At 44.8% G+C, this 20,904-nt stretch overlaps 1 protein-coding gene across 4 annotated transcripts in view; it reads right to left on the minus strand.

Moving 5' to 3' along the window:
* Positions 1–688: 688 nt before the first annotated feature.
* SEC31B (SEC31 homolog B, COPII coat complex component) overlaps positions 689–20,904 on the minus strand; it is a 37,180-nt gene continuing 16,964 nt past the window's right edge. For 3 of the 4 annotated variants that reach the window (XM_053949568.1, XM_053949567.1, XM_053949566.1), the window contains exons 11-27: positions 20,116–20,346; positions 18,611–18,685; positions 17,959–18,039; positions 16,925–17,033; positions 16,365–16,543; positions 15,589–15,715; positions 14,364–14,509; positions 12,799–12,972; positions 11,993–12,175; positions 11,075–11,291; positions 10,367–10,690; positions 9,286–9,324; positions 6,444–6,499; positions 5,089–5,235; positions 4,553–4,669; positions 3,093–3,164; positions 689–2,553 (exon numbers count right to left, since the gene is read on the minus strand). In XM_053949568.1, coding sequence (XP_053805543.1) covers positions 2,374–2,553; positions 3,093–3,164; positions 4,553–4,669; positions 5,089–5,235; positions 6,444–6,499; positions 9,286–9,324; positions 10,367–10,690; positions 11,075–11,291; positions 11,993–12,175; positions 12,799–12,972; positions 14,364–14,509; positions 15,589–15,715; positions 16,365–16,543; positions 16,925–17,033; positions 17,959–18,039; positions 18,611–18,685; positions 20,116–20,346 — 2,457 coding nt within the window. In that variant the 3' untranslated portion in view covers positions 689–2,373. The remainder of the gene's footprint in view (positions 2,554–3,092; positions 3,165–4,552; positions 4,670–5,088; positions 5,236–6,443; positions 6,500–9,285; positions 9,325–10,366; positions 10,691–11,074; positions 11,292–11,992; positions 12,176–12,798; positions 12,973–14,363; positions 14,510–15,588; positions 15,716–16,364; positions 16,544–16,924; positions 17,034–17,958; positions 18,040–18,610; positions 18,686–20,115; positions 20,347–20,904) is intronic. The other variant, XM_053949569.1, reaches the window with a different exon arrangement.

The following is a 20,904-nucleotide window of genomic DNA, read 5'->3' on the forward strand; positions in this document are numbered from 1 at the left end:
TCATGTAATACAGTCCTTCATATTTCAAAGTTTCATGTGCGCTGACTAGCAGGGTTGTACATACATACTAGCTAGCTGACAGAAAAAAAAAATCAGAATTTCTTTCTTTTGTAAGAAAGAAGTTTGATTCCCCCATCTTTATCTCAGTACTGTTTCAATTCAGGCCTTCTCACCTCCTTAAAAGATTAAATTAAATCAGCCAACATATTCCTAAGTTATTAACTAATGATAAGAACTAACAATTCAAGGGTATAAATTTCCACACAGGTCCAATCCTTATCCTAGTCCAAGCTGCATGGTTTCAGTGGTGCAACATTTATTTCCAATGGGAGACAATGTCATCAAGGGCTCTGTTTACATACTTCCAACTCTTGATGTCAAGTACAAAATCTCAAACACTGCTGAGATTCCTCAAGAGAACCTGAGTCTGGGGGCCTTCTTGTGTCGGATGTAGATGAACAGTAACAACTGATGCAGGTGATCTGGAGAAGATCAGTGCTCTGACCCTGCAGCCTTAAGGAGTGCATAAAACCTGAGGTCTCACCACACCCGGATGGATGCCACCCATAGCAGCAGAACCCAAAATCTGGTTTGCCCCACACGGTTCTCAACTGCCCCCTCTGTGGGTGGCCATGCAGACTGAGGAAGTCCCATGCAGCCAGAGGTAACAAGCCTATGAAAAAAAGCATCACAAAACACAAGCTTTTATTTCACTGTTCTGTAATTTCTCAGTGCATCAAACCGCAGCAATAGAAACAACACAGCAGCAACAAGGAGGCACTTTGACCTGGAAAGAAGTCAATGAGACATGTCCTCTTCCTCCCTTCTCTGATTCTCCTCCCTCCTAAGTCTCATGGTAGACTAGGTTGATTCGTGTATGTCACTGAACCGCAGGCCCACGATAGCATTATCACTCAAGCAGCAAGAAGAGCAAATAGGAGCTGGCTGCATCCAAATCTTGGGAATAAGCTTTGCTCTCAGTTATGGATCAATGATTATGCTGCCTGGTTAGTAAGAAGGATGTTGAGAGAGAAGGCAAGGAGGGAGGAAGAGGGAAATAAACACACACAAAGATGTGCCCTAAAATCCCATTTGCCTTCCCAGACTTCTTCCTCAGGACAGATATGCTTCATCCATCTACTTCCAGAGGAATTGCCACAGTGATGACAAGTCTCAGCACAATCCATATCTTCAAGTCCTGACAGGATCACCTCCTGCAGCATATTCCTTCCACCATAGTGCCAATGGGCCTTTAAGAACCACCTCTGCATGTATCTGTAACTGTAGGTAGTATGAATGCACCATACCTGTAGCAATGAGCTGTCTCTCTCTGCTCAAGTCTGGGCTGGTCAGGGTAGCTCAAGGGAAATCTTTAAGGGACTTAAACAAGTCTGCTCTTAAAGTCCCTAGACCATCTGAAAAACCTGAAGTAGGAAGCCTTTAGATAATACCAGTAGGTAAAAGTCTAGCTGTGCTAAAGTAAAAGAAGTGAAAAAGGCCAAGAACCAGAAAGGGCAGCTTTTAGCCCCAAGACAGGATGTGACTGGCTCTGGGGAGAAGCACACAGAGCACAACCTGCCAACATTCCTGAATGGGACAGTCCCAGGAACTGGAAAGGGATATCATCCCTGGATCTGAAACATTATGGGCTTGAGCTGGCAGATGATGGGGGAAAAGATATAAAGGAAGGTGGATAGAGGGTAAACAGGAGACTTGACTTTTAAAAACAAGAGAGCTGGGTGAAGAAGAAAGAAAACCAAAGCTGGCCCAGAGTAGACTAGTAGTTAGCCCCAGCTGTAGCAGGATATGGGTACAGAGAGGTGAAAGGGTGAGTCAAGGATGAGAATGAAGAGAAAGAAGGAGCCAGGAGAGATCCTTGCTGCAGCCCAGCAGAGTGACACACCAGCCTAGGTTCCCAAGGCAGCCCAGCTACCACTCAGGAAGTTTACTCTGCAGCAGGGAATAGAGCTTGAGGCTCTTCTGTGGTGGTGCTGCAGGTACCAGCCCTGTTTGTTTCCTGAAAAATAAAAAGCAACGTCAGCCTAGAAGGGAAAAATTTCCCCTTTGTGCTGGGGATATAGGGAAGAAGAAAGACCTCTGTGCAACCTGGACAGCCTGAAATTGAGATCCCTAGGCTGAAAAGTGGCCTCAGAATAGTAAGAAAGAAGAGAGAAAGAACAGTCTCCAGAAGCTGCAGGCACCAGTGGACTGTCTGGAAGTGGATGGGGCCAGGCGTGCTGGCTTAGAACAGTTCCAGGCACTGGCACAGACCTATTTCTCCAGAGTCAGAAGGAGAGTCCACAACCTGCAGCACGTCAACAGGTGAGGCAGTCCACCAGCTCCTGGTGTGCACTGTTCCAGCTGCTCCACACTTTACACATTCAGCTTGCCTGCTATGGTCATGAGGACCTTCAGGATGGGCATGAAACCAGACACCTCACTGAAACTGCTGCTGCTCACAACTTGGGTGTGAACCAGGAGACCCTGTGGGTAGTTCTTAGCCTCAATGCATCGGGCAATTTCGTGGAGACCCATGAGGATGGTTGGAGAGAGCTGTGAAGAGGGAGAAGAAATGAGTCAGCATATTCTGTGATATAACACAGGTCTCTCTCCCTCCACACCCTTCATTACTGTTCTCCACTTTATCTACACCAAACAGAACCTACACAGTCAAGCACTGGCAGGAAGGACAGCTGCTTCTCCCCTTGCTTTCCCAGACTACAACTGCCAGCTGGCATCAGCAACTGGCATCACCAACTTCCGAGTTTTCTAAGCTAGTTACACTATGTTCACACTTAACCAATCCCAACTGCCCCTTCCCACCCAGGACCTATGTGCCAGTATACTTCTTGAAGGGTAAAAGCACCTTTCAGATACCTCCTCAACTTTTCCTTACACTATGTCTGGGCCAAAGTTAAGAAAAAAGATACAAGGCAGGCTGGATTAATGGTCATTACAAGGTTTGGCACGTCCCTTGTCTTCCATGAGAATATGTGCCAGTTACACTGGTACAGACACCAAGACCCTCAACCCAGTGCCAGGGTGGGCTCAGGGACCCAGCAGGACCAGAAGGAATGGTGGCATCTACTCACCGCCTGCTCGCGCAGCTTCTCATACAAACACTCTAGCCGTTGCAACACGTCCTCCAGCTTCCTTCGCGTTTTCTGAAGCAAAATAGGTATTGCTTGTTCAAAGCCACCTCTTCAGAGCCAGAGTGCTCGCACTCAGTCCCTCCCTTCCTCTGTCTTTCCACAGCACCTTACCATTCAGCTGCATCTCAGCCTCTGACAGCCAGGGTCTGTGATACAAGCCATCCATGCCCTCACTCTGCGCATATACATACACGTACATCTATACACATTCTTTCCCCAGCACAGAAAGATGGACTGCCCCTTTTCCCATCTCCCAGCCCAGGCATTCCTCCCTTCTGCCAGTACTTGCAGACCATAGACTGACAAGTTCCAAAGTGTGAGAAACATCTGCTAGTTGACCCATGGGGTGTTCAGACAGCCTCACCCTGACTGGCCCAAAAAAGAGCTTCTTCCTGGTCTCCTTCGTGAAAAGAGGGAATATCCTTCCCACTCTAGGTAACCACCAAGGAAAGCGTGTGAAGTGAGTACTGAAGCTCTGATAAGACTGACCTCATTAACCCTATCTTGAATAATCCACTCACAGGTAACTTATTCCATGAACACAAATGCCTGGCTCTGGGCACTGCTGGAATAGGCTGGAAGCCACAGGAGTTTAGGTGCCTTGCACTGCTGTACAGAGACAGCTATTCAACCACCACCTGAGTTAAGTGCTTAAGCCCAAACCAACAGGCCTTTCTGTCCATAGAGGGAACCTTAGATTATGCCCCCAGAAATTGCTATGCTGCACCCTCAGAAAGAACAGAGCAAACACACTGAAGATGCTGCTGTAATTGCCCGACTCTGGCATAGCAGTCTGGGCTCAGTGTTCATCCTAACACCTATCAAGCAGTTATTCTGGAAGGCTTCTTAGAGGCCCCAAGCACTCAGAAAACTTAGCAACCTAACACAATGTGCAAACACTGCTTTTCTGCTTCCAGACGGTCTGGTCTGACACATTCATCCAATGTGATGTGCCAAAAGCCTTTCAGGAACCAGGGTGGAGAAATTACATTTACTTGGACATAAAGATTGTTTGGCTTTCTCTTCCACCTGACATATCTCAGCCTTTCCCTCTAAGGTCTAAAGATATCTGGTAATACCAGCTCTGCAGGAACTATCTGCAGATCAAGCCAGTGAAACTGAATTAGCTGAGTAAATTCTTCTGCTTTCCTTAAAAGAAAGAGCCAGGAGGACAGAATCATTGCTACAAGAAGGCAATGAGAAGCAGGGGTTAAAAGTTAGAGAATGCATCTCAGATCCCAAAGATGAACAAGCCTGCAGCCTAAAGGAAAGAGGCAAATGGAGATTAACTTGGTTATAGGGACAAGACTTTTCCTTTCCTTACCCAACCAAAAGAAGGAAACACCAGTCAAACATCTATAAGGGACAAGAAGTCCAAGATCAGAGAAGGGAGGACTTACTGGATCAGTGGCAACAGCCGAGCAGCGTTGCACCAACCCTTCAAACGTGGCCTTCAAAGCCTGGTGCTCAGGGGGCAGCTCCTTCCTCTCAATGCTTTCCCCAGGTAGCTGGTGATACTGACAGAAAAAAAATGCAGCTTCATGAATGCAACAGAAGCATGAAAGGCCAGAGCAGGTAGATTCCCCTCCTCAAACTAGAGAACAGAAAGAATTTCACCCCTTCACAAACTCAGAGAATATCTGGAAGCACAGAGTTAAGTTATCTTCAGACTGTGATACAGCTCCAGGCCTCTGTGGATTCTCAACTCCCAGCAGGCTGACAGCCTGCCTGGTCTCCCTTGCTCTCTCCCACCCATACCCAGGTGTCATTTTTCCAACCTGGCAACTCCTCTAATGCTCAGCAGAGATGCCTTGTAGGGGCTAGGGAGCAGCATAAGCCCTCTGAAGCTGCCAAGTAGTAAGAACCTCAAAAGCTGAGTTGTTTTTCTACTTGACAAGATGCTGGTGGCTGGGGAATGCCCCACTTTCCCTGGTACCTGTAAGCTGCCTTCCTTGGGTGCTCCTGGGGGTGACTGGCCAGATTCTTGCAACCTGGATAGCTGAGGATGGATCCCTTGGGGTTCAGCAGCCACACCCATTACTGGAGCTGTGATGGGGGCCAGAGGAGTAAATTTCTCAGGCAACTGTCAGCAAAGAAAGGAAAGAAAAAAAAAAATCAAGAAAATCAAGTCCAAGGAAGAAGGGTTGGTTGCTTTTCCACAGAAAAATTCAACATCCTTTCTAACTTGAAGAATCTTCAGTTCTTAAGATGATGAAAGAACATATCCCTGTTCTTTCAGCCCCCTGACTCAGAGAATAGGGCCCTTCCTCTTCCATCCTAGATGAACAGTCAAAGCGACAGCAAGAAAACCCCTCTGGAATTGTTCAATCAAACAGATCCGTTACCCCGAGAGCACTGGTCCTCAGAAAGCCGCCTGGTCTCTGCAACGGCACGAGTCCTGAATGTAGAGATTAGCAGCAGTAAAGTGTCCAACTGAGCAAGTATTGGGGAAAATCCCACGACATGGGGGGAGATTCCTCTTGCAAACACTTCATCATGCCCCTGCTAAGCCAGAGAGTCATGACAGATTCTCTCCAACAGGGATAGATCAAAAGGAGATGGTTTTAACAAGAGGCTAATCCTGTTGTAGTGAGCACAGCCTGAAGCAGGTTCCCAGCTATGCTGCCAGAAAAAAGGGCGAGAAGTCTGTTCCAAGCTAAAGAAGAGGGGTGGGGGGTGGGAAGGATGCCAAAGAAGCTTCTCATCACACCTGCCAGCAGGCACCAGTGATAGAAATGGGGTACTGAGACCATTTGTTGCAGAAGAGCTCAGCTCACAGGCCCTCCAGTGCAATCAAGGCAGAGAGCTGCAGGACCAACACAGCAGGCAGCTCACAGCTACACCTGTCCTAACGTCTCTCAGCACCAGTGCCTTATCATTTGGTATCAGCATCTGAGGAAAATCACTGTTGGTCTCACTGTTCTGAGGGAAAATGCTGCCCCTAGCTGTCAGGTGTGAAAAGAATGTGACTTCCTCAGCCACTATCAAAAAAATTGTGTAGGCAAGGGGATAAGATTAAATCCATATTTTTAACAACAAATTATTGTAGGCAGCCTGGGAAGTACTGACAGAGGATGCAACATTAGAGCTGATAACAAAACAGTCACCCTGCAGGCAAAGAGTCAAGATTACTTAGACTCCAGTCCTAGCCATGCATGCAGTGCAGATGTAGACAGAGCAACAGGGATAGAGACCTGCGAAGTTTGACAGCGAGCATTTATAGGAATGTATCTGTCACATGGAACTCCCTGGCTAAAAGACAACCAACACATATTGTAGCTGAAAACATACCTTTTTCTTTTGAAGGCCTCCTCTTCCAGTAGAGGGATCACTCCAAGATTCCTGAGCTGCCAGGACAGAGGACAAAACACAAACCCCAGACTGTGAGAAGCTGGCTACAGCAACAATTCATGCACAGTTTAGAACTTTCTTCAGGAGAAGGCCCTTTAACTCCAATTCCCTTGTCATTGCACCTTTAGACTGTTTCAGCTGAGGAATTTCAAACCCAGCTCACAGGCCCATGAGATGCTCTTGCATCCCCTTCCCTTTCTTAATTTCATTCTTAGTATCCTAGTGTGTGCACAGCCTTAATGAGGTGATGTCTGATCAGACTGAACTGGCACACATCCACTTCCACACAGGTAACTTTTTTTTTAGCTACCTGAAGCTTCCTAGATTCTGTATAAGCTGCAGAAGTCAGCCTCAGAGTCAGGCCTGAACCTTGGTGGGGACCTGCATAAGTGTGCACCTCACATTTCAAGAAGTTCTTGGGGTTCCTCAGAGAATCTGGCACTGTGGTAGCACAGCAAGAGCTATGCTACAGGTGAGAGGGCTTCTCATGCTCATGGTGGCAGTCCAAAGTAATACAGGCTGTTCTGATAAAGGCAGAGAGATTTAGGGGTGGGTTCCCTTCCAAAATCATGTTCAGAACCAAAGCTTAGCAAAATTTGCTGACTGCCAAATAGAAGGGAATAGACTTAACCAGTAAATGCTTTGGGAGCAGAGGGGTGTCTCAGCAGACGCTTCTGTGGTACTCCAACCTCACTCCAGGTAATTTAAAATCCATCAGACAACATGACATCAAAAGACTTGAGTCCACTCTTCATTCTGCAAAGGTCAAATTGCAACTACCTTGTCTGCTGCTGTCCTGTAAAGGTGCCTGCATCTTTAGACAAAACCCCAGTATTAATAACCTCAAGCCCATGAAACAGGAATAATCTGTGAGAAAACAGAGGAATTCTAAGGGGGCAATATCAGAATTGCTGGAGCTCAGAGCCACACTTAATGAGCTATTGATCCTGAACTAAGCTTTAAAAATCACAGGGGGAAAGATGGAAAAGGTGCTTCATTACTTTAATTACCTTTATTATTACAATTCTGGCAGCCTCTTTTTGCCCTCCCTTTTCCCATGATTTCAAGACTCGCTCTCTGATGAGTTTGGGTCAGAAGTTTAATTAAGTTGGCACCTATTTCTAGCTTGGGGATTCTGTGCCCTAGAACTCAGCTGGCCCCCACTGAGTCTGTGGCCCAGCAGTCCTTGGCACTACTCCAACCCAGTGGCACTCTGTATCCTCACTGGAAACAGCTATTTAAATTATACCCTTTAAGCCAGGCACTTAATCATCAGACATGAGAGACAACAGACCCTGGTGCATTTTGCTTGGCTGAAATGCTATCTTCCCTATGCTACTTGTGAAATAGGATTTCTCACCATCCCTGAAAGGAGTGCCCCATGGCAGCAGTCTCCAGCAATGCCTGTCCTAGAAAAAACAAGACCATCAGAGGCTGGAATCAGGGATTATTCTGGCCAGAAAGGAGATGAGCACACATGTTGCTGTCCTTCTCCCTGTCCCTGACACTCTCAGGATCCTGGGATTTCTGCAAGTGGAGGTGTCTGTTCATTGTGTTAGCAATAATGTTCATGAGCTGTAGATACTATGTTCAGGAATTTCCAAAACAAGCAATTTTGGCCAGTCAGATTGAGTGATTTTACAGTCCCTTTTCAGATTAAGAAAAATACAAATCAAAAGCAGAACAATAATAGCAGGCAAGAAAGCACTCTCAAGGAAGCCGGTTTGTATTGCTGAACCAAGCATGCCATACATTGCCACTAAAACTGGGGGCAAATGCTGCCAAGGAGAAGGGAATTTCTCAGTAGTGAATTCCTGAAGGGCATCTTGAGCCTAAAGAAGTGCTTGAAATCCTTGCCGTGGAATCATCTTCCCTTAACAGGGAGAAACTGAGGTATTTTGTTTCTCTGCTGAAGGGACAACTCCCACTCCACACAGCCAGACTGCTTGGAGATGTAAATGCCTATAAATACTTGGATTTCCTAAATAAAGCTGTGAGATTTGTGCCTGGTAGATGGTTGTGCCAAAGAGCAGCAATCAGAACAGTGACAGACCACAAAGACATTGAGCCTTACCCCACTGACAATGTAGAATATGACTACCTTCCAACACCAATGAATCCCAAGGAGAGAAATCAGTACAAAGTATCAGTCAGAAAACCCCCTGGGTCCAAATTTTCTCCCACAGTCAAACTAAGATTCAAAGCCAAACCTCAGCCTTTAACTAAAGCCAAAAGGGATTTCCAGTTCCCCTTGGAAGAGAGCTGCCAAATTCTGCTTGGGAAGCTCTACTCTACCACTGCTTCTGCTGGGACTCCACCTCTTCCAAACCACAGGAGGAAAGCACAAGGCTGGGAGAGTGACAGGGAGAGATGAATTACAGCTACTGGCCTGTTCCTTACCTAGAGAACCAAGACAGGAAAACTGTCTGCTTCCCTGTCCTGCTGGCCCAGCAACTGCCTGAAAAGACAGAGACTGAAAATGGTCTAATACCTCTAGAACTGGAGGGAAATAGAGAAGGAAGACGTGGGAGACCCTATTTTCTGTACCCAAACTCATGAGTAATAGCATAGTACTTTCATTTCACTTCCAGTATCCCCAGCTGTCACTTACTAGTCCTCAGGACAGGTATGTTCCCTACCCCACCTGTATAGCTCCCCAGGCATGCAAGGGAACAGCAAACAGCAGTGAGCACGCATGCATGCACACACAACAAAACATGCATTTCACTGGAAGCAGCAACATTGCCTGCCCCACAGGTCTGGAGGTTTCTCTGGGTACTACCTGCATGATCCGTGTGGGGATCTAGCCAAGGGAAGAAACCTGAAAATCAAGGCAGGATGGAAAAGGCATAATCACCAACAGCTTCAATTCAGAGAGTAATTTCACTGGATTACTATGCCAAAAAGCTTTTCAGGAAGGAGTTTGTCCAGCTGTATAGCTTAGAGCCTTTGGTGTGTAGTCCCCACAGACTTCACACAGTGGGATTTGCTATCCTTGGATAAACACAGGTCAGCAAAGGATTTCAGGTGAAGGCAAACATCATAGCTTCAGTTCCTTCACTCTCAGCATACATGTGGCTTGGAGAAGCATCTGCTCAAAGATCTATGGATTATCAGCCTTGTTGTTAGGGATCTCCACAGCCTGGCTAAGCCTGTCCCTTGAGACAGCAAACAGAGAATTAATAAACACCAGATATTCTGGGAAATAGAAGGAATGCCCATCCATGGAGAACTAGGTCCAATAACACACTTTCTATTCATCATGCTAGCAAGGACTTCACACAATAGACTGGATTCAAACTATAGACCCAGAGGGGTCTGAAACACTGCAGCGAGGAATCCAGAAGTGATTCCCAAACAAGCCCTTTATGACAACAGGAAGAAAACGGTAGCACTAGAGCACAGCAGACAGAGGAATTTAATCCTGAAGCTAAATAAAGGGTATCTCAAGGACAGGGAAGCTCTCCCACCATTTCAAATACACTTCTCATGTAAGTTGCATAAGCAAGGGTGAGATGAGCAAACCTTCCATCAGGCGTTCCATGGGAACCACCAGCCTTTCCACCAGAGCAGATGCCTTTGGAGGAGATGACTATTCAGGGTGCTCTGAGGACCTGAAGAGACATCATCTTGCAAACACAACCTGGGAGACAGAGCAACTGAGCGAGCTGAAAGAAACTGTCACCATTGTTGTGTTTCAGCACCACAGCAAGACTCAGCACTCTCTGCCTGTAAGGTTTGCCTCAACATCACATCCAGCCTTAATGGAGACAGAGCAGACCTCAGAAGATCCATGTCCATTACACACTGGAAACCCCACCTGGGCTTGTCCTGGACACACAAGTCACACAAGCAGTACTTACCTGTGGGAGGAGGAGGAATGGCTGCTGGCAGTGGTTTAGTAGATGGAGCTCCAGGACCTCCCTGAGGATAACCCATGTTCATGGGGCAGCTGAAAGGTGCTGAAGAGAAGTCTAGAGGAGACTGGCTTGCCACAGGGAGAGGACAGGCTGCAGTAAGCTGAGATGATGGGACTGAAGCTGGAGTGAAGAGGGCAGGTCTGGGTGCTGGAACACCAGGAGATGTCATGGGCATCAACTGTCCTGGCAGAGAGGACTGGCTGGAGAAAGGAGCAGGACCAACAGGTCTGACTCCCACTGGTCCAAATGGCTGAGACTGTGACACAGCTACAGACAACAAAGAGAGTGTATCAGCATCACTTGTTTCATGTGCCAACTACTCGTGACACTATCCTTCTTGGTAGTAAGTAACTTCCCTTCCTCAAGCCATACCCTTTAATATCCGTGCCCCCCTAGCCTAGGCTACATCAGTGAAACTGCCACCAAGCCAGCTGTGGCTTTTCCACCTTAATATATGCTTAGTATCAGCACACATGCAGCAACAGTTACTACAACTAGATCTGTCAGAAGCACTGAGAAACCTCTTAGACAACTGACTTGTTCTTTGTCAGTACAATAGGCCTGTGAGGAAAAAACTAGAGCAACCACCCACATTGAAGGCTTTAGTCTCAGAGAACCTAGAAATGGACAAAACTATCCGACAATGCTTACCTGGCCCTGAGACAGTTGCTGGATTAAAGCCCAAGTTGTACTGTGGATATGGGTGCCCTCTGGAATAGACACTTGTTTGTGGACCCGTGCTGGCCTGGGGAGGGGCAACGTGGTGAGGTGTCACAGACATCGTTGGCACTGGCTGAGGCGTGAAGAGGGAAGGCACTGAAGGCTGAGATGGGGCTGAAGGGGCAAACGATGATGACGGAAAGTTGGGCTGCAATTAAAAAACAAAGAACTTGCAAATGGCCGACAGAATCATATGCATGCACAATACTAGCAGATGCAATTTCTATCTCTGTCACTTCTCAGGCAACAGAAGCTGCTGCTGCTGTTGGTGCCCTGAATGCACTCGATCAAAGGCCTTTCCCACCATGTAATTTGCTCAACAAGATGAGCACCACACTCTTCAGACTATCCTCCAGCTCTCAAAAGGATTAGTCCTCAGGAGCAAGTTCCCATATAATGCCTTCCTGGAAGCACAATCAGGAGGAAATAATGAAGGAACAATAATGGAATAATAGAGGTTGGAAGCAAAACTTTGCAAACAGTCTTGTGCAAGAACTGAGATGAAGCCATGAAGCCATACTATACTAATTTTACTAAGATATCAGGGTAAGATGAGCATAGGAAAATGACCCCAGCCCCTTTCACCCTAAGATTTGAGATCTCAGTGGATCACTACACTTGTAACATTCTCTTCCAGGGACTGCGAGTAGGACAGGGCTTTGTGAAAAGATGCCAGATAGCTTACTTTTGGATTGTCACAGAGCTTGCATTTGCTCCAGTGAAGGTCATCAATGAGGAATTCCTTAGTGTCTGCAGTTTATGTCATCTCATACTACTTCATATGCCTTCCACAACCCAGTAGCCTTCCTCCCTCTTCCCAAGCCACAAACACCTGAGTTTAGGGCCTACCTTTTCTGGGTATCTGGGACCTGCTTTGTGGGCTGCTCCTTCAAGGATGGAACCACCCTTGGCTGCTGTGGGTTTAACGACCCCTACATTGACACGAGTGTAGGGAAAAGGGGGTGGCTGCTGATTACCCACATTCTCTCCTTGAGCATGAAAGAGCCGGTCTCGGAGCTGTTCAATCAGGTGCTGAAACAAACTGTGCTTTAGAAGAAGCACTTTGAGAGCCCCAGATGGAAAATGCTGGGGAGGCACTTAAAGTAGACACTGACCTAAAGCACTATGAATCAAATTGCAAAACCAACCATGTCCCCAACAGTCACCAGGAAAAAAAACTCAACAAATGGAAAATGACAATCCAGGACATCACCTGCCATACTATCAGGCAGATGAAGGCTCCCTGATCCTTCCCTCAGTCTTTATAGTATTCCCTCCCCAATCCCTACACACATTTAGGCACTAGATGGATTTATTTCAAACTGCCAGGTGATCTCCTCATTCCCTTCCTCTACCAGCTAGTTTCAAGAAGAGAAGCAGCTTCCCTGGCAAGCTGCTTCCCAATGTTGTTCTCCATCAACCATTTTACAGTTCTAAAACTCTTTCCTTTTCCTTGAATCAAAGGCACTACAAAGAAAATGCAAATGAAGACAAAACCCATATCCTGGAATTCCTTCCCTCCTCCCCCTCTATTCTCAAGTTAGCATAACTAAGGTGAAACTTTAAGTCCTGATGCATGACAAAACCCCAGCTCTCTCTCATACAATTTCCTTCCCTATATTACTCTTTCCCACAACAGCTTGCTGCTCACTTACCTCTTTAGAGCTGCTGGGTAGGTAATTCATTGCAGCTGCCAAGCATCCTTGTGATGCCAGGAGATTGGCATACTGCGTGATTCGTTCTGCCAAGACAGGGCCTGGTACTGGTCCTGCTGTGCCTCGGAGCATCTCAGTGGACCTGCTCAGCACCATCACCTTCTCTATAAGATCCTGAATAATCCAGGGGGAAGGAAGAAATAAGACTACTCAGAATGCGACTAGCTTTACTGGTCTATCTCATGCTGAGACAATACCAGATGGCTCTCCCCATTTTCAGTGACATCAGGGCCAATGTGGACAGAAGTTACTCCCCTCTACACCAAATACTGTCACTGATGACCATTTCCTCAGATGCACTTGGAAAAAAACAGGAACCAGGGAGCAAACCCTGACATTGCTACTTTAATAGTAAGGGAAAAAAAAAGAAAATCAGAAGCCACAAGATTGTTCCAATCAACTGTGACCATTTTACTAGGAAGCTACTATTGTTACAGGTGATCAACTTGGAAGAGGAAGGCTTAAAACCATACCAAGAGAAAGTCACTAGAAAAAACTACTACTGGCAAAAGGACCAGAAGGGTTTTAGTTACTCAAAACTCCTTCAACTCCTAGCACTGAAAGCAGTGTTTACAGCTGTAGAATGATACATGCTGATATCTGGCAACTGGGAGGAGGCCAGTTTCAAAAACAACCAGGAGTGCTAAAGATGTCTTTTTGTTGCTTTTACTCAGTAGTGGGATTACAAAACCAAGGAACTATGTAGCAGAGGGCATTATCTGCAGCTATCCAAGTGGAAGACTTGTCTAGCTCATTCTAGCAAGTGACAGACACAACAGGACTTAGTGACTTAGCCGGGTCTGGTTTGAGTGCAACAGATTACTGAGATTAACTCAGTTGGTCAGAGCATGGTGCTGGTAATACCAAGGTTGTGTGTTCAATCCCCATACGGGCCATTCACTTAAGAGCTGGACTCGATCCTTGTGGGTCCCTTTCAACTCCGGTTATTCTGTGATTCTGTTAAATAATCAATAGAAATGAAGAGAGGTAGGTAACAATGTTGACTTAGAAGTCCTGATTTATCTGCAAGGTGTGACTTCCTATATGTGATCATTCTACTGGCAGTGGGAATATCATGATCCAGACTTCATTTTATTTTGCTAAGGCTGTTCCGAAGCTACAGCCAGATAACTGCAGCATTAAGTCATACATGACAAGCACAGCAGCAAATGTATCCCAGGCTACTACCAGTAAAAAAGAAGGTACAGCTCAAACTTCCCTGACCAAAAGGAAGCTCAGTGATGACAACAGTATGTGAGAGGCAAGTAACTCCTGTCCATGGCTGGATTTACGTGCAATGTAAACACACGAACCCTGACTGATTCAGAGTGCAAGCCTCCTTTCAAAGTAGGCCCATAATCCAGGCTAGAAGGAGATAACTGGGTAAGTACAAACAGGTCTCCACTGTCTGCTGGAAGCCAGATACCCTGATGAGAAAATGGAAACAGTTCAGGGCTACCAGACTGGCCTAAAGAGGAGTCAAACCAACATCACAATGCCTGTACCTGTAGGGCAAGTGGTGATGAAGTCTCATGGTTTTTTACCCAGCATTCCACCAGCCTCTCCACATTGCCTGATGAGATATAGCAAAGGCAGGCATCATTGGACAGGGCTGCATCTCCCTCTGACTCCAGGCGGGCACCCAGCATGTCTAGGGAGGAAGAGATGTAGCCAACATTTAACACATTCCCCTTTGGAAGAGCTCATTAACCCTAGTGCTTTGAATCTGCACCTAATTAGAATAATAGAATAATTTAGATCAGGAAAGAACATTAAGGTTGAATCTAACTATAAACCTAGCACTGCCAAGTCCCACTAAACCAAGATTTTAAGTGCCACATATACTTGTTTTTTAAATAACTCCAGGGATGGTGACTCCACCACTTCCCTGGGCAGCCTGCTCCAATGCTTGACAACCAATTGAGTGTAGGTGGTTTTCTTAATGTCCAGTTTAAACCTCCCCTGGTGCAACTTGAGGCTGTTTCCTCTTCTCCTATCACTTGCTATTTTGGAGAAGTACAACCTCCTTTTAGGGAGTTGTAGAAAGCAGTAAGGTCACTCCACTCCTCCTTTTCTCCATGCTAAACAACCCCAGTTCCTTCAGCTGCTCCTCATAAGACTTGGGATCTAGACCCTTCACCAGCTCCATTGCATAACTGTTAGATAACAGAGAAATGGGAAGGAAACCCAAAGCAAACCTGTTTGAAAAAAAAAAATTTTTTTTACATCTGCCAATTTTTATGTCTGCCCAAACACATAAAAGAAAGAAATGACAGATGAATTCAGTGAAAAAAATCCAACACTTTTTTTATTTTTTTTAATTTCCCAAAGAGGTGTGGGAATCTCTGGGCAATTGTAGGGTGCTGAAACCTGTTTTAAGTGGAATGAAGCCCACTGGACCTTTTACTGCATACTAAATACCCTATTCTACGGAATAAAAATCACCCTCTTCATGTCTCAGCCTAGGGATAGCATCTATCCTGTTTTTTTTTCCATGCTACTTCTAGAGGTCACAGGAAATATCCACATAGACAACTTTACACCATGATTCTCAACTACAGTGTGCACCTATCACTCTCCTAACTCAACAGTCCACACTTATTTAAGTTCCAGATAGCTGTAATGATTAAGAAGTGCTTCCTTTTCTTAAGTCTATCCACTTCTTTCTGTAAGCAGCCCAGAGGTACCCTCTGCAAGGTAAATTGTATCAAAAGATAGTACACTGCATACCACAGAGCTGAGTGTAGTCTTCATGCTTTGAGTATGTTAACAAGATGGCCAGTGCCTCCTTCCAGCTCTGTAAATCACACGTGCAAACAATATCTTGCCAGTTCTGCTGCACAATGGAAGAAAGCAGCTGTAAGGGAAGCAGAAGGCCTGTCAGTCACTGAAGAAAAAGAGCTGACAGTCTAAGCAACAGCTCACTTTCAAACATGCTTTCCACCATGCAGAGACTACCTCACTATACATTAAGGTCCAACAATCTCAGCATTCCTATGTTAACAGTAATTGGAACCTGATGCCTCTAAGGAAAGTAAAAAAGCCCAACAAAGCACTTAAAAGAATATGGAAACAGCCACACTAGACAAGACTAAAGATCTAACACATATCTTGTTTCAGAGCAGCTGATATCAATGACTGGAAGCACAGTGTTAAGATATCCCAACCTCTGTTACACTTCCCCATTTGTAAATTAATAAGCTACGAACTTCCTAGTTGAGCTGCAAACGGGCAGTATGCACCGCAGGTTATAAGCATGAGAAGCTGAGACAGAAACCGTTAAAAAAAAAAAAGGAATAGAGTACAAAGACATACAACGTAGATAACAAAAAATTGTCATAAAACTACCAAGATATTAGAGTAAATGCAATAGGAGATGCACAGATTCTGCTGACGTTCTACTTCCTTCATTGAAGAAAAAACATTTCCACATATATTCAGAGAAACATTTAGCAAGACAGTGCACACGTTCCCCTGCTCAGTGTGTACACAAAACCATCACTTACCACAGAGAGATTTGTTTTCTGCTTGGCAAAGTAGCGCTTCTGGGTTTCCTTTAGGAGGTTATCCCCACCAGCTATAGCTAAGATGATGGCATCAGCAAAGCGCTCTGCTCGCATGCACAGCTCCACTGCACCCTCAAAATTCCCCAGCAAAAGGGCTTGGCTGATGAGTCCATCTGTATCTACAGAGGTGAGAAGCAGAGTCAACTCAAAGAGTCAACACTCATAAGCATTGATGATGCTTGTTTTAAAGAGCAGGCAGTAAAAAGCAGTAACAGCTAAAAGCCCAGCAAAAAGAAAATTTGGAAACGCAAAAAAGCCACTGAATTGATTCTAAGTCTTCCATCATCTAGAAGATTCTTCTATATTTTTAATGGGTCTCTCACCTGGGAGAAGTATTTCTATGCTCAATGCAATATGCTGCATAACACTTGAAGGGATCATATGTTTTAAAAGTGATCATCTGCTGGAATGAACTAGATTCTTCCTGGTCTCTGAATTTTCTGGATTTCCCTCCTTTCCCCTTTTCTTAAGAGGGCAGAAACACTCTTTATGTAACATACCTTCTGTGACAGGAATCTCCAATGTGCTCATATTCTGTGGGATGAGGTTATCAAAAAAGGCTGAAGAGGAAGAAACAGCAGCTACATCATCGCTGGAATTCATCAAAAGCTGTGCAAAAAGTGCAAGAGCTTATTTAATTCACTGTACACACATATTCTACCCAAAACAGTTTTTTGGATTACAGGGTGGGATGGGGCTGCTCTCCATTTGGTTGTGCATGCTCATATAAATCTAATTTCAATTTGGAAACTCCTGTCACTGCATAATCTATCTGCACAGTTTCACAAGGGAAGCAACAAGAGCAGTGCTGCAATTGTCCAAAGCTTAGGAGACTGATGGTGCAAGACATGCAATGCCAACAGCACTGCTGGGCAGCATTCGTCAACTGTCAGCCCTTGAGCAAGCTGAACTACTCTGGATGGAACAGAGACAAGAACAACAAGTAAAATCTGTAAATAACAGGTTGGATCACAGCCATGTGTGGTGCTTTACTGAAATGCCGGACACAATTGCTGCTCCTAGAATATCTCATCCAGTGTTTGAGGCTTGTGAAGATGATTACTAATCAGAGGATATAAGTTTTAGATACCTCAGAGGAGAAAAATTTACAGTGAACCAGGCCTTGGAAGGCATTTGAAGATGGACATCCCAAAATTATGTGAAAATACATTTCAGAGGATAGAGGTGAAAAAGAAAGAAAAACCACAGCAGAAGCTTCACAGAGGAAAGCCAGAACAGTAGCTTCAAGTTAAGCTGGGGTGAGGCTAATTCTACCACTGAAGAAATCAACACAGGCAAAGCAAACCTTGTTGCAGGAATAACAGCCAGGAGTCCTTCATTGTTCATTGGTTAGTTTTAAAGCCAGAAGGGAAAATCATTATCATTTAGTCTGACCCTGTGAGAGTCTGACAGGCCTGTGAACTGCCCTCTGCAATGCCAGCATTGAGCCCAACAAGTTGTGGCTAGAATTAGACCTTCCAGTTCATTCTGCCCTCCTCTGCTCTCCCAAGCTGGCAAGATGTACAGGACATACCTGATCTGGTGCAGCATTTTTATCACCTGCCTCAGGAAGGGGCTGTTTATCTGGGATCCCATTAGTCAAACATGAGGCAATCTAGAAAAGTAACAGACACACAGAGTAAAGCAAAGTAAGCACCTGGACAGCAAAATGACCAAGAGCCTGGCAAGTCCCAGACACAATTCCCCCAACTCTTTCACCTGTTTGAAAACTTCCACCTCACCCTATTCCTGGCTGGCTGCCTATCAGTGACTATTTATCCTTTTCAGATCATTATCCATCAGTACTATGCCAGACTGTCCCCACCTGTCACCTTCTTCCTGGTTGAAGAATCCCTTGAGATACAGAGAGCTGAATACTAAAAGAAGCTCTTGCTCTCACAACTGCACTGTTGCTGAACACTTCCCAGTGCACCAACAACTGAAAGCAAGGTAACTGGGCTCAAGACCCCTTTGGCTTGATTCAGTACAACTACAGTTACACCCTTACAAGTGCTTGCATTTGCTTTTTAGTGGGGTATACTTCATGTGACTCCCAGCTGAAATTTCACACACTTTGGTCATTTGTGTGCTATGAGATCACTTGCTCAGTTCCAGTAGAACCCTACAAATCCCCTGCAGCAGCTTTAGTCCTGTAAAGGTTTCTCTCTATTGAAAATACCCCTTACCTTTTTTTGCAGATCCTCTTTACTGTAGCCCAGCAGCTTGAGAAGTTTAGTCCTTGACTCCTGCTCCAAATTCACCTGAGTACCAATGGATATTAAAAAGACAAAAAAATATGTAAAATCATAGACATCTACACACTGACAATAGTTAGCTGCTTCTGACAGCAGCAAAGTTCAGAACTCAGTTTATAGATAAAGAATTCAACTATGAAAAGTCCACTTAGTAACTATTGTGTAAAGATGTATGGAATTTAAGTTACAATCATGATAAAAGGGCAAAACTCAAGTTTGCCACAGTTACAACTGAGGTACAACTGTGTATCAGGACCATGACTGTATACATACCTAGTGTACTTGGTCATTAATTCCATGGATAGTCTAGGAATTGCCAAGCTAATATCTTCATAGAGAAAATTGATTGATTTGAATCTGGATGAAACTGAGACAAGGTGGTTGCCTGAATTGCTAGCTGGCTTCATAAGAATTAGTTAACTGTTACAGAAGCTCCCTGGATGAGGATTTCAGACACTCCCAAAAATTCCCACAGGCTAAACACAGTCTAAATGACAGGCACTATTTATATGCTTTAATGCATGATTTACATTCTGCAATGAGAATCTGTCTGTCTCAGTTAAGTCCCATGCTGCTTCTTCTACATAAAGGATCAAACTGTACATGTATAAGATACTTGTAAACAGTCCATTTCAGAAACTGCCCCTGCAGAAGTAGGAATGGTGCTGCAGGACACTTTTCTACAGAAGCCTACTTTGTAGTTTAAGACAATCAGGTGTAATATATTCTTTATGTGTTGAAGTGGTCTCTCAGGACCACACACCAGATGGATTATAAAAAGTGACTAAAAATTAGTTTGATGTGTCTCATTTAATGCAACCAAAGACATTGTTGCAATGGAGACCACTTTCACCACCTAGGTTAACAGCTGGCCATCCTGTTCAAGATTTCCCACACAAATATAATACTATGGCAAATATCTCAATATTTTGCCCTCCATAAAGTCTGCTACAAGTGTCTGTAAACCAGACACACAAGTGTCTGTAAACCACTGCCAAGACTAAGTTCTGCCTCTTCAGAAGGACGACCTCTTCTTATTACCAAACTCTCATGCTACCAAATTGTCCATGAAGGCTAGTCAGTCCTCATGCTACCACAGCACTCTCCTTTGTTCTAGGGTATCTCATTATCCATTTGCATTTCATCTTAAAAAATAATAATGTACAGTTCCACAGGTTGCAGGCAGATATAGCTTGGCAGTGTGTTGAGATGAAAAGATCCTGTTTCAGGAAGCCCAAACAAGTCCACTGAAAAGACCATTCGTAATGAAAACCAAGACAATCTCCAACACCTCAACTTTCTTTAGAAAAATAATAAGCATATTCATTCAATTCCATTTTATATTTTAAAGAACAGGAATATAAAGGGCTAGAGAGGACCATATTCCATCCCAGGACCATAGAACTGACCTCTGTATTTCACCACAGCCATCCTACCTTCAAGAAGTTCCAAAGGTTCTCATCAAATGGCAGCTTGGCTGTCTGGATCTTGCCCTGGCAGTAATCAAGGAGGTTCCCTGACTGTAAGGCCATCTGCAGTTCTTTGGATCGGAGTAGGAATTCAGTTTCAGTAGTGACTTGACTGATGAATACCTGGTGTGGATAAGTCTGCTGCATTTGCTGTCCAGGAGTTTTGGTAAGACCAAAGGTAATCAGTTTTCCTCCAAACTGAGAATGACAGAGGGAGACACAATAAGTATTCTTATAAACAAAGGTAAAAGCTACTCAGTTCTTCATTTAGCAAGGTAGACCCAAGCTCCAGCAGTGATCACAAGGAACCCAAGAGTTTAGTGTGCATGGATGGTATGAGCACTGAGGGAGCTCTTCATTATGAGCCCTTCAGCTGAACTGAACACTGATAAATTTGACACTTCTGCATATCCGATCAGGCCTAGCCAATTGCAAGTGCCAGAGAGGCACAGAGGAAAAAGTACCATTGAACAGAACTGTTAGTTCTTTTGTTACATGGAGAGGCAGACTGCAATGATAAAAACTATCAGGTGAAGAGCAGGCACTAGACAGACAAAGAACAAGTCAAGCAACAGGCTAAAATAACAATTCAGCCATCCAATTTAGGAGCAAAGATGTGAGGAAAATTAAATGCCTGAATAGGAAAGAGACAGACAGAGGAGAATGGGAATATATGCCAGCCTGCAAGGACAGCTTTTACAAATTTTTTTTCAATTTTGTTAACTTCTACTTATAATCTCCCATTCTCCACTACAG

This window comes from Vidua chalybeata, chromosome 8 (assembly GCF_026979565.1).
Source record: "Vidua chalybeata isolate OUT-0048 chromosome 8, bVidCha1 merged haplotype, whole genome shotgun sequence".
In the NCBI taxonomy this organism is placed as follows: Eukaryota; Metazoa; Chordata; class Aves; order Passeriformes; family Viduidae; genus Vidua; species Vidua chalybeata.